The sequence below is a fragment of the Colobus angolensis genome, unplaced genomic scaffold, assembly GCF_000951035.1.
Source record: "Colobus angolensis palliatus isolate OR3802 unplaced genomic scaffold, Cang.pa_1.0 Scaffold61, whole genome shotgun sequence".
NCBI lineage: Eukaryota > Metazoa > Chordata > Mammalia > Primates > Cercopithecidae > Colobus > Colobus angolensis.
Window position 1 is genome coordinate 8,978,608 of NW_012119710.1, and position 12,529 is coordinate 8,991,136.

The window sequence follows — 12,529 nt, forward strand, 5'->3', positions numbered from 1 at the left end:
TTTATTCTTGTTGCCCAGGCTGGAGTGCAGTGGGCGATCTTGGCTCACCGCAACCTCCGCCTCCCGGGTTCAAGCGATTCTCCTGCCTCAGCCTCCGGAGTAGCTGGGATTACAGGGAAGCAGCTCCTGCTGCAGGGAAGACAGCCACAGCTGGGAAAGCGTGTGGTGAGGGAGACCTGGCTGCAGCCCTGCCTTCTTGCTCATGCCAAACGCCACCTTCTCCGTAGTGCCCCTCGGGCATGCTGTCTGCCTGCTCTGAGGAGTAGTGTTTATGGAGCACCTATTGTGTGTATGTGTGTGGATTAAATCTCTTACCACCCTTTGGGTTAGGAATGATTCTCATCTCCACTGGAGAGGATGCTGAGACTCAGAGAGGCTACCTTGCTCAAGGTCACCCAGGTGGTGAGTGGTTGGACTTGGAACCCAGGCCTGAGTTCCTTCAATACACAGGTAGAACCGATGGTCTGGAACTGCCCTGCCTCAGTACCTTAGCTGCCAGCCACATGTGGCTATGTAAATTTAAACTAATTAAAATTAAATAAAATGTAAGATTCAGCTCCCCTATCAACACCAACCACATTTCTAGCGCTCAGCAGCCACCCATGACTAGTGGCTACCTTATTAGACAGTGTCAATGTGGAATGTTTCCACCATCACAGAAAGTTCTGTTTGACAGCCCTGCTCTACAGAGATGCAGCTCTGTGTCCTGTGGTTCTGTGTGTCTCTAGGCTCCCACCACCTTGTCCCTTCAGGGTTCTTGTACCCCAGCTTGGGAAGCCCAGCTTTACAGTTATGGGAGAGGTCCATGTGGCGCCCCATTCTTAGTGCTTAGGAGGCCGGGCCTTCATTGGCAGGGCCCTGGGAGGGGGAGAAGGAAATCAGGGAGCTGGGGCCAGAAGTCAGCAGGGCCAAGGGACACCAAAATGGGCCTTGAATCTAGAAGAGAAAGGCCTAACTTCAGTATGCGGAGGCCACTGAGACACTTCTTTGCATTTCGTTTTTACTTTTTTTGAATGGAAATTTTCAAGCATACAAAGAGAGAGCAAAGCTCTCAAGTCCCCTTTATCAGCATCAACAGAGTTCAGCATTTTACTAGTCTAGTTTCATCTTTGATCCTCGGCTCTTTTTTTTTTTTTTTGAGACGGGGTTTTATTCTTGTTGCCCAGGCTGGAGTGCAGTGGGCGATCTTGGCTCACCGCAACCTCCGCCTCCCGGGTTCAAGCGATTCTCCTGCCTCAGCCTCCAGAGTAGCTAGGATTACAGGCATGCGCCACCATGTCCAGCTAATTTTGTATTTTTAGTAGAGACAGGGTTTCTCCATGTTGGTCAAGCTGGTCTCGAACTCCCGACCTTAGGTGATCCTCCTGCCTCAGCCTCACAAAGTGCTGAGATTACAGGCGTGAGCCACCGCGCCCGGCCAATCCTTGGCATTTTTTTTTCCCTGAAATATTTTAAAGTACATCCTAGATATATCATCCCATTCATAAATCCTTATAGTATGCATTCTTACGGAGATGAGCTTAGTTCTCCTGTAACTCTAAAATCATCATCACTCTTTTCAGATTTCCCTGAGAGCCCTGATGCACACTCCCTCTCCAGCTGGGGGAAGAGATTCTTGTTTTCCTTTTTCTTTTTTCTTTTCTTTCTTTCTTTTTTTTTTTTTAAGACAGAGTCTTGCTCTGTCACCCAGGCTGGAGTGCAGTGGTGTGCTTTCTGCTCACTGCAAGCTCCACCTCCCAGGTTCAAGCAATTGTTGTGCCGCAGCCTCCCAAGTAGTTGGGATTATAGGCGTACACCATCACATCCAGCTAATTTTGTGTCTTTAGTAGAAACTTCAGTAGGTTTTAGTAGGCTTGGTAGGTTTTGCCATGTTGGCCAGGCTGGTCTCCAACTCCTGGACTCACGTGATCCGCCCACCTTGGCCTCCCAAAGTGCTGGGATTACAAGCATGAGCCACCGCATCCAGTCTTGGCGGGGAAGATTCTGAATCATTACCCAGAACTCTAACCACTCACACTGCTCTGAAATGGAATGGGCCGCCTCCATAGAGGGTGAGCGCCCCACCTCCAGAGGCATTCACATCCGGGCCAAATGCGCTTGGCAGAAGCAGCAGAACTTTACAGCAGGGGGCGCGTAGCCTGGACTCTGCAGTCGCTGAGAGGGTTCAAGTCCTGACTGCCACTTAGGAACAAGGTATCTTTAGTCAGCTATTTAACCTCTCCGCACCTTGGCCTGCTCCTCCATAAGCGGAGAAGATAGGAGTACCCACCTCAGAGGCATGTAGCCAAGGCTTGAGAAATGGCAGCCAGCACAATCAGGGTTCCCTCCCACCCCAAGTTTCTGCAGACCTGGAGGGCCGCCTGTCGGGCCATCAAGGAGGTGGTTCTGCCTGGCCTCTGGGGAAGAAGGTCCAGAGCCTGCGGCTGAGAAGAGACAGGGCATGGGTGGCGTTCGCCCCACAGATCCTGTACGCACCCACTCTCCCCCTTTCAGATTCTCCCAGATGCTTCAGGACAAGCCCCTGCGCACATCGTGGCAGCGGAAGATGAAGGAACGGCAGGAGAGGAAGCTGGCCAAGGACTTTGCCCGTCACCTGGAGGAGGAGAAGGAGAGGCGCCGCCAGGTGAGGGGCCAGCCAGGCTGAGCTGGTGTCTGCTGGTACAACCTGAGGCGGGAGCTTCCACGGGTGCCTGGGAGAGGCCAACTTGGTTAAGAAACGTTCTTGAATCTGAAGGCCCTAGGGAGGAAGGGCACCTGGCCAGAAGCAGAAGTGCAGTCTGGGACCACAGGGCAGGGAGGCCCAGGGGACCATCCAGTTTAGCCTGGGCTGCTGAAAGAGCCTCAGGGACAGGGATGGAGGGGGACGACCAGAAGCAGGCCATGGGGAGAGGCCCAGGAGGAAGCCCTGGGTGGTAGGGCAGTTAGTGAGATGGGGTCCAGGGCCTTTTGCTGGAACCTACTCAGTTGGGAAGGGCTTGCAGATTGGAAATCCATGTCCCCAGTATGACTGCTGTCATTCTCCAAGAAGCAGCCCACACACCAGCAACACAGATGGCCCCCGCCCCTTTCCTCCACTTCTGTCCCCTGTCACCCATCCCAGTGCCAGGAATCCCCCGTACAGCCTCACCCACATCTCCCAGGAACTTTTCAGCGGGAGGTGGGGGTGGGGGGAAGAGGCCATGCTTAGCAGGCAGCATGCAGAGAAAGCGGAGTGGCATTGGTCAGCACCTGCCCCCCAGGGCAGAGACATCAGTGGCAGGTTCTTCCTCCACTCCTCTGGGGTGTAGGAGGGGCGCTGGATGGGATTCAGACAACTCATCCCTAGCCCGTGGTCCCAGCCTGGCCACTGAGGAAAGCGGTGGGCCAGTCACTCAGTCATCTGTCCCCTGCTTTAAGTCACCCCAGCTCGGCTTACAGCTGACATCCGAGGAACGGTGTGTCTGCCACTGTATGCTGAGGCCTTATCTCTTTTCCTGTGTGGCCCTGGCTCCCTCTTGGGCAAGACAGAGCTGCCGTCTCACTTCTCACGGTCCTCTGCAAAGGTGCTCCTGCCCAGCCCAGGCCTGCCTTGACCACAAGAGGCCAAGGCTCACTTCTCCTTCCTCCCCCAGGGCCTAGGCCACCCCCGCTACCCCAAGTCACCAAAGCCAGCAGAGACCCCTAACCATGCAGCAGCCTTGGAGCTGACGTCCCCACCCTGGCCTTGCCGAGGGACACAGTCAGCATGGCCAGAGAGCACTGGGCTTCCCCTCCCAAGACAGACTCCATCGAGAGTCTCAGTGTGCCCAAGGAGCTAGGGGCTGCTCCAAGCCCTGCACGTGCATTCCCTCATTGATTTCTCAAAACTGCCTTACAAGGTAGATACTGTGGTCACTGTCACTTTAAAGATGGAGAAGCTGAGGCACAGACTTTGCTAAGGTCATCTGTTTAGGAAATAACAGGATCAAGATTCGAACCCAGCCCAGATAGCTCCAAAGCCTTTTCTGTGCAGTGCAGCCCCTCCCCAGCCCCACACCTGCGAAAATCTCAGGGACCCAGCCCTCACCCCTGACCTGGCATTCTGCAGCAGCGGGACTCCAGGGGAAGAGGGGGAGACCATCCAAGAGGGTGGGAATGGGGGAAGGGCCAGCACCCCTTTCTCCCTTGGCAGTTGATGAGAGTGGCCCAAGGGACCACTGTCTGCATGTGCGTGAATCTCTAGGTGGGCACCTCCATGTCTCAGCCCCTGTTCTCAGTTGCCTGTCCCGTACCCACCTCCCAATGTGCTGTCAGGAGCTTCCACCACAGTGGGCCCCTGGCACTAGACCGTGGCACAGGATTGCTCCTGCTGGCCCTCCACCCATATATCACCAACCTGGAGCCTGGGTTAGAGGGTCTTTCCCCTTCTGGGAATTCTGTCTGCTCGCACTCTTCTGGGGCCTGAGAGACCAGGGCCACCTCCACTCCCCGACTCAAATCCCCTTCTCCTGCATGTTCTAGGAGAAGAAACAGCGCCGGGCCGAGAACCTGAAACGCCGCCTGGAGAATGAGCGGAAGGCAGAAATCGTCCAAGTGGTGAGTGTCTCGTTTTCCCCCCCTTGCCTTTCTGCCCCGCTTGGGGGTGCAAACCAGGGCCTCGACCCCTGCCTCATGTGCCCCCACTGTCATGCTGTGATCTCAGGCCCCTGTGGAGCGGCCTTCCTCTCCCCTGGGAATTTGGACCAAGGCTGCAGCCACACTAATGCCCTCCCCTCATACCATCCCCAGATCCGAAACCCCGCCAAGCTCAAGCGGGCAAAGAAGAAGCAGCTGCGCTCCATTGAGAAGCGGGACACCCTGGCCCTGCTGCAGAAGCAGCCGCCCCAGCGGCCGGCAGCCAAGATCTGAGCTCAGGACAGCCCGAGGCCTTCCATGGCCAACAATCATGTCAGACACAGCACTTCAGGCGCTGCTCAGACGCCTCTGCTGGAGCCAGCACTGCAACCCCATGGCTGCAGAACAGAGACCCCACCCCGACCGGGGCTCCTCGGCCTTTGAAGGCTTCCAGGCAGGTCTGTGTGGGACAGAAGCCCAGAGGGGACCTGGGACCTGGCAGAGATGGGGGCGGGAAGAGATTCAGTCCCCATCCCTCCTTCCTCTCCTTCTCCAAGTGCCTTCAAACCAAGAACAGTAATTCTTCTGGTTCCTCAGTGAGCTGGTGGCTGGCAGGTGACTCCCCCAGCAGTGTATGCCCTTTCTCAGCATGCTAGGTCCATCCCAGGCCTGGAGGCTGGCAGTTGGGAATCCAGCTTTCCCCACACCTTCCCAAAGACTGCTCTGAGCACCTCCACACCCCACTGGCTCTGTCCCCAGCAAGCTGAATCCGGCTCCTCTCCACTTTTCAACACTGAAAGATTAAAATGGGGGGGTTGCGGGCAGCAGAGTTTTCCCCCAGTACCTCCTTTCCCAAACCAGACTCTGCAGAAGCCCCAGAGAATCTGACTAACTCATGCCTGTCCAGTCTACAGCAAAAATGTTTATTGAGTGCCTGTTGCATACAGGCACAATCCTAGGCACCAGCAAATACAGACAATAGACCAAAGTCCCTGCCCTCAAGGAGCTTTCATTCTAATGGAGAGGAAACATAATAAACAAAATGCACCACGTGTCCGATGGGGGAAGTGCTATGAGTAAAGGGGGAAGGGATGGGAGGGAGCAGGGGTGAGGTGTCAACACAGGTTGGCTGTGCAGCTAGCTGGGCACCTCACTGTTCCCTTTGCTCAACACCTGCTGTGGGCCAGGCCTTCAGTGACCCTGGCTTTGGTGGCAGAAAAAACACAGGACCAAGATCTCAAGAGTTTCTCATCTGCTTCTTCCACTGACGTTTCGTCCACCAAGCAGAATTCACTGACACCAGTTTTTCAGTCCCTGGGCTGCAGAGCTCAAACCCAGCAGTCTCTGACCCCAAGTCCATGGCAGATGGAGGAATGAGACGCGGTGCAGTGGAAGTGGTAGGTCAGAAATGCAAGTTACCCCTCCTACCCACAAATGGGAAATGGTAGCTGCCCAGCCCCATGCAGCCTGGAGGCGGGGGCTGCACAGATTCTGGGATTACCAGTGCCCAGAGGATGCCCAGTGGTATCCCACAGAATACCACGCCTGCAGGGAGGCTGGTCAGCTCAGCTAAGAAATGATATGTGCTGTAGTCTTGGAGTTGCTGTGCCCGTTCAAATTCTAAAGACCGAAGACTTTTAGTCATTTCCCCCGTTGGATTTGATTAGCCCCAGGTTTCCCGAGTGCTTGACCATGCCATCCCCTGCTTCTTCTGCCTTGGAAGCACTTTGGGCAGTGCTGGGTCACAGGGTAGCATCTTAAGTCCCTCCAGTAAGTCAGAGAATGTCCTCGCTCACCAGAGTCATTGAGCATGTGATGCCTAGGGTTACAGTGCCGACCCCTGTGGTCCTTAGTCCTGAAACTGGGTAAGTCACTTAACCTCCCTGAGCCAGAATGTGCTCAGCTGTAAAGACTGGCTAATAGAAGCTGCTCCTTAAGATTGTGGGATAAAGCGTCTAGGGCAGTAAGCATTGGCTAAATGAAGAGGGCCGACTGGAACAGTGCTTCTCAAACCTTTCCTCTCTCTTCTCCAAAAAATACATAGCTGGTTTAACACAAAACTCCCTCTCCCATCATCTGGTAAAACTGAGCTCCAGGGAGACGCCCGCGTGCCCTTCCGACTCCACTGCCCTAGTGTGGGAAGTTTCACTTTGTGTTACTCCAGGCCTCCTCTGTGAACCTGCCGCACTGGCTTCGCGGCCTGGGAACTTGTTAAATGCAGACTCTCAGCACCCGCCCAGGCCTCCTGAATCAGCCTGCACTTAACAAGACCCCTAGGTTTTTCACAGGCACATCAAAGTTTGAGAAGCACTGCTTTAACTCACTGTTTCTGAAAAAGATTAAGAGTCTCCCGGGGCACTTTAAAATGCAGATGCCTGGGTCCCGCCCCCTCCGACTTTGATCACTGCGGCTGGAGTCCAGATATCAAGTTGAACCGCGGTGCCCTAGTGATGCTTTCGCGTGTGAGCGCTGCCCTACCCGGGCCGGGTTCTAACTCGAGGTGCTGCTCAGCGCCCGGTTCAGGGGGCCCCTCTGCGGGGACGCTGCGCAGCCGCCCAGCAGCCAGCCGAGGAGGCGCGCGGGGCCCCGTGGTTCCTCAGGGCGGCTGTTGAGAGCTAAGGAGGAGGCCGAGCGGGCGGTGGAGGGGCTGCGGCGGCGGCGGCGGCGGCTGCTTCCCGCGCCACCCAGCTCGCTGTCGTCCACCAGCACGCTCTCCAGCACCGTGCGCAGCGAGCGCCGCAGCTTGCGCAGCATGTCGGGGCAGGTGAGCACGTAGAGCACCGGGTTGGCCACGCTGTTGAAGAAGGCCAGGCTGGTGACGAAGGGCAGCCCGCGCCACACAAGCGGCCGCAGCCCGGGGTTGGCGTGCGCCCGCGCCTCCAGCAGGCTGAACACGTGGTAGGGCCCCCAGCAGAGTGCGAAGGCCGTCACGACGGCCGCCACCAGGCGCACAAAGCGGCCGGGCCGCCGGCGTCCGCGGAGCTGCAGCCGCAGGCTCACGGCCGCGTGGCTCGAGGCGATGATCGCCAGCGGCACCAGGAAGGCCAGCAGGAACTTGCTGACTGCCAGGGCCGCCTGGCGCGAGTTGCACGTGGCGTCGCGGTCAGGCCCCGGGTTCAGGAGCAGCACGTTGTAGTAGCACATGATGCGCCCGTCCAGCCGTGAGATGGTGTCCCGGAACACGAAATAGGGCACCGTGTTGAGCACCGCTAGCGCCCAGAGCACCAGGCAGACTTTGTGCGCTGCGGCCACGGTGCGGTGGTTCTGCGCCCACACCGGCCGCACCACCTGCAGGCAGCGGTCCAGGCTGATGGCGCTGAGCAGGAAGCCGCTGGCGAACATGTTGAGAAAGAAGATGGAGGAATGCAGTTTGCAGAAGGTGGTGCCCAGCTCCCACGAGTGGCCCACGGCCAAGAAGTAGGTGAAGAAGGGCAGGGAAGCAGAGGCCAACAGGTCAGACAGTGCCAGGTGCAGCACCCAGGTGGTGACCACGGTCTGGCGCATGCGGCAGCCCACCACGAAGAGGATGACTCCGTTCTCCACCAGGCCCAGCAGCGAGGCCAGCCCGTGCAGCAGCACGGCCGCGTGGTCGATGTAGCGGATGCTGGTGTTACTGTGGCTCCGGAGACGGCTCATCTCCTCTAGGATGGGGCAGAGCGGCTTCAGCGTGGCGTTGGCAGACATCGTGGGGTTCTGCAGTGGAGGGAAGGTGGCGCCTAGGCTGGCAGTGCAGGGGCCACGGGGGAACCAAGAGAGAGGCCTGGGGTGGGACCGTCCCCAGGAGATGCCAATGTGACCCATGAATGTATTGGGCGGTGGGGGCGGGGGGAGGAACATCCCAGCATTGCTGTGCCTGGGCAAGTCATTTCACCTTCCTGAGCCTTTTTCTGAATCTGAAACTTGGATGTCAGTCATAACAGCATCTAGCTCATAGAGTTATTGGGAGCATTAAATGAGTTAACACATAAAAGCATTTAGAACATGGCCTGGCACACAGCAAGTGCTGTATCAGTGTCATTGTGATGACTATGAAGCAAATGGTCTAAGATCACACAGAGAAATAGGAACAAGGTCAGGCCACACAGGACTCCTTTTTCCAATCCCCAGAGCACTGGCGGGTGAAGGAGTCCCCACAACTAGGGCAAGAGGGTCCTGCTGGCCTGGGGGATGGAGATGCTGCCCCTTCCCCCACCACAGCACCCCCAGACCTTGCCTCTCTAAGATCCTCCGTGCCGCTCCCCGCACTCAGTGGTGGCTGGTTAGATGTGTTGACCGTGAACAGTGAAACCAGCCCCTCCTCTGATAGTTGGAGAGGAAATAAGATAAGAGCCAGGAGAGCTGGGTAGGAGGAACTCCCACATGGGGCTCTGCAGGCCCAGTGGGGCCAAAAGATCTCTCCCCTCTCAGGAGCAGCCACAGCAGCTCTCTCTGCCCTGTTCATTCACTTACTCCCTCACGCACTCATCCAAAAATAAGACGTGCATGCTCACATCCTCACTGAAAGCCTGAAAGACCACCTGATGTGAGGCTGGTCAGGATCAGTGAGGGCTGAAGAAATTGCATGGGGCTCCATGCAGGAGGCAGGGGGCAAGTAGCCAGGGACAGGGACCCGGGTTGTCCTGGGCACCAGTGACACTCCAGGTACTATGGTAGGTCCTTCAATAGGTACTGTCTTTCTGGCTCTAGAAGAATGGTGCTAGTACTCCATCCCATTTTACAGATGAGAAAACTGAGCCTCAAGTGGTTAAATAACTGGCCCAGAGCCACCCAGACAGCACACACATGTGGAGGAGCAAGGTTCATGCTCAGCCTGTGCTCTTTCCTCTTCCCCTACTCCAAGGAAGAGAGGATGGAGGAGGAAGAAGGAAAGTGGGAGAGGGGAGCAACGGGCTTTAGTGCTCATCTTTCTAGGGAAAGCACTGTTGGCCAGGATGAGAAAACCCACTCCCTTCTAGAGACCACAGTCCTTTATAGGGTGGGGTCCTGGGATATCAAACTAGAATTTTGCTGGCAGATGAGCCTCTTGGAGCTGGGGATCTGCAGGTAGATGGAAGAGGAGCCTGTGCTTCCTGAGAATGGGCACTTCCTAAGCTTTAGGATGTGCAGAGCAGTTACTCTTGCAATGGACCTATGAGACCCCACTTTTCAGAAGAAGAAACGGATGAAGTTCAGAAAAGCACAGCAACTTGCCCAGCATTTCTCAGCGGCAGCGGTGGGGCTGGGACTTCACTCCCAGCAGACAGCCAAGTGCTACCCACTGTCTGCCCTGAAACATTCCCTGCAGACCAGCTGCTGCTTATCCAAGTCCCATGGGGATGATCAGAGAGCACAGTCCTGCCATCCCTGGGAACCGCCAGATCAGTCCTTCTGACTCAATAGAGATAGCCTCCAGCCTCCCCGGATTCTCAGGAGCCCAGCAGCTAAGGCCCAGCTTTGGCAGGTTAAAAAAAAAGAGGCGGACAGAGAGTGCAAGCTGTGGGAGTCCAAGACCTGGGTTTGAATCCCAGCTCCTCGGCTTCCTGGCTACGTGACCTTGGGCCAGTTACTCTAAGCCTGCTGGTGTCATCTTCCCACCCAGGCTGCTTGTGAACACAGACAGTTGAGTGGTTTCCCCTGGTACCTGACATCTAGTTAATGCCTCAAAGAAGCTAGTCCTTCCCTCCTCTGAGCACCAAGTCCCCTTCCAATCTTTGGTAAACTCTGCCATCCTAGCTGGTAACAGCCCTCTCACCTGGTAAAACTTTGCCTTCTCCTGTGGGTCCAGAGAGGGCGCTAGGCCGCTCAGCCCCTGGGCCACTGCCTCCTTACCTGGGCACAGAAGGAGCACAGGATTCCAGCCCCAGAGGCAGTCGGCTCCTGACAGCAGCTATACGAGAGGCAGCAGGCAGACAGAGGTGGGAGAGGGAGGCTGAGAGAGGAAATAGCTGTCAGCCCTAGTGCATGTGTGTTTAGGGGTGGGGTGTGGGGAGGCGGGGACAGCTGGAGAGTGAGTTGTCATAGGGGAGTTCAAGTATCATCAGTCTCCATCAGTGCCGGCAGCCCCTGCTCCACCCACCCCTGCTTCATGAAGGAGACTGCAGAAGCCCAGAGGGCAGTGCAAGTGCACGTGAAAAAATCAATGTGTGCAAGAGTGTGTGAGCCCCAGTGTGCCTAGGGGTGTGCTTTTGAGAGTGACCGGCGTGTAGGATAAGAGCGTGAGAAGGAGAATGTCTCAACTATCTGTCCACTGTTCCTGGGCTGCCATCTCCTGACACCGCAATCCTCAGAGAAGAAACCCCTCCAGCTCTTCTGCGTTTCCCAGGCAGTGTGGGGGCCTCTCCATTAGGGACCCGAGGGCCCTAAGGCCAGGAAAGCACAGTGGGGTAGTAGAGGCAGTGGGAAGAACGCAGGCCAAGAGGTCAGTCATTTCTGTTTGCTGAGCCTGGGGTTGTCATCTGTGAGCAGAAGCAGTGACATCTGCCTTACGGTCCGTGGTAAGGGTTGAATGAGGTGGATTCTGCAAAGTTCACGGCACACAGTAAGTGCTTATAAAAATCAGCTTCCTGGCCGGGCGCAGTGGCTCACACCTGTAATCCCAGCACTTTGGGAGGCCGAGGCGGGCAGATCACGAGGTCAGGAGATCAAGACCATCCTGGCTAACACAGTGAAACCCCATCTCTACTAAAAATGCAAAAAATTAGCCGGGCGTGGCAGCGGGCGCCTGTAGTCCCAGCTACTTGGGAGGCTGAGGCAGGAGAATGGCGGGAACCCAGGAGGCGGAGCTTGCAGTGAGCCGAGATCGCACCACTGCACTCCAGACTGGGCGACTGAGCAAGACTCTGTCTCAAAAAAAAAAAAAAAAAAAAATCAGCTTCCTTCCCCTCTGAGGGAAAAATGAATGTAGGCTCTAAGGCAAAGGTCATATCGCTTTTATTTAAAACAGGCTCAATTTTGGGAGGCCGAGGCGGGTGGATCACTTGAGGTCAGGAGTTCAAGACCAGCCTGACCAACATGGCAAATCCCCCATCTGTACTAAAAATACAAAACTCAGCCGGGCGTGGTGGCATAAACCTGTAACCCCAGCTACTTGGGAGGCTGAGGCATGAGAATCACTTAAACCCAGGAGGTGGAGGTTGCAGTGAGCTGAGATCACGCCACTGCACTCCAGCCCGGGCGACAGAGTAAAACTCCATCTCAAAAAAAATGGAAATTTAAACAAAACAAAACAAAACAAAAAAGCAAACAAAAACAGAGAAAAAAAAAAAAACAGGCTCAAAACCGTAAGATAAGAGAAGTTTACATTTCATTGTTCCCTAACTCCTTACTCTCATTTGCTGACCAAGCTTCCTGGGGTCAGGACCATCCCTTCAACCTCAGCATCTCAGCACCTAATGGGTACTCATTAAAACATGTTAAGAACTCAATATCCCTGTATCAAGGCAAGGGCACCTCCCATGGGATGGACCGCACAAGCATCTTCCAGTGAGGCCTAGGCTTAACGCAGAACCTAATGCATAATACACTCTTGCTGAGAGGCTACCATCATGAGTGGAAAATGAGTCAAATGCTATGCCCTTGTGATAGGGATAATACATCTCATTGGAGCCCAGTATGGCAGATCAGTAAGAGCCTTGGTGATCCAAATCATTAGCAATAGGAAAATGTCTCCTCTCCCCCAGGTCCGGGAGGTCTTGACTTCCAAAGACAAATGCCTGTAGCCCTTCAGAGAAAACAGGTGGGTGATTCCATTCTGCTTGGGGAAAGGGCCCTCTTTTCCACCCACCCCCGATGCCCAACCCACTGAAACACAGACAAGGCCATGTGTGCCGTGTCTGCGCACAAAGAGTGTCAGGCTTTGGTTAAGCCCAGCGACTCTGGGGCCACTGCCAGTGTTTGGATCTGGCACACTCACTCCCCAGCTATGTGATCTTGGGCAAGTAAATTTATCAGTAAAATATGAACTTTAAATGGTGTTCCT

At 55.5% G+C, this 12,529-nt stretch overlaps 2 protein-coding genes across 3 annotated transcripts in view; one reads left to right on the forward strand and one right to left on the reverse strand.

Annotated features, from left to right (window-relative positions):
* CCDC86 (coiled-coil domain containing 86) overlaps positions 1-5,619 on the forward strand; it is an 8,668-nt gene extending 3,049 nt beyond the window's left edge. Inside the window, exons 2-5 of one of the 2 annotated variants that reach the window (XM_011963547.1) lie at positions 2,494-2,623; positions 4,480-4,554; positions 4,747-5,187; positions 5,401-5,619. In XM_011963547.1, coding sequence (XP_011818937.1) covers positions 2,504-2,623; positions 4,480-4,554; positions 4,747-4,866 — 315 coding nt within the window. In that variant the 5' untranslated portion in view covers positions 2,494-2,503 and the 3' untranslated portion in view covers positions 4,867-5,187; positions 5,401-5,619. Of the gene's footprint in view, positions 1-2,149; positions 2,194-2,493; positions 2,624-4,479; positions 4,555-4,746 lie in introns of those variants that run through there. The other variant, XM_011963546.1, reaches the window with a different exon arrangement.
* On the reverse strand, positions 5,475-10,477 carry PTGDR2 (prostaglandin D2 receptor 2). The gene is made up of 2 exons (XM_011963545.1): positions 10,381-10,477; positions 5,475-8,265 (listed from the first exon to the last, which is right to left on the reverse strand). Exon 2 carries the CDS (start codon positions 8,254-8,256, stop codon positions 7,063-7,065), a length of 1,194 nt encoding a protein of 397 aa, XP_011818935.1. The 5' UTR covers positions 8,257-8,265; positions 10,381-10,477; the 3' UTR covers positions 5,475-7,062.
* Between the last annotated feature and the right edge of the window lie 2,052 nt (positions 10,478-12,529).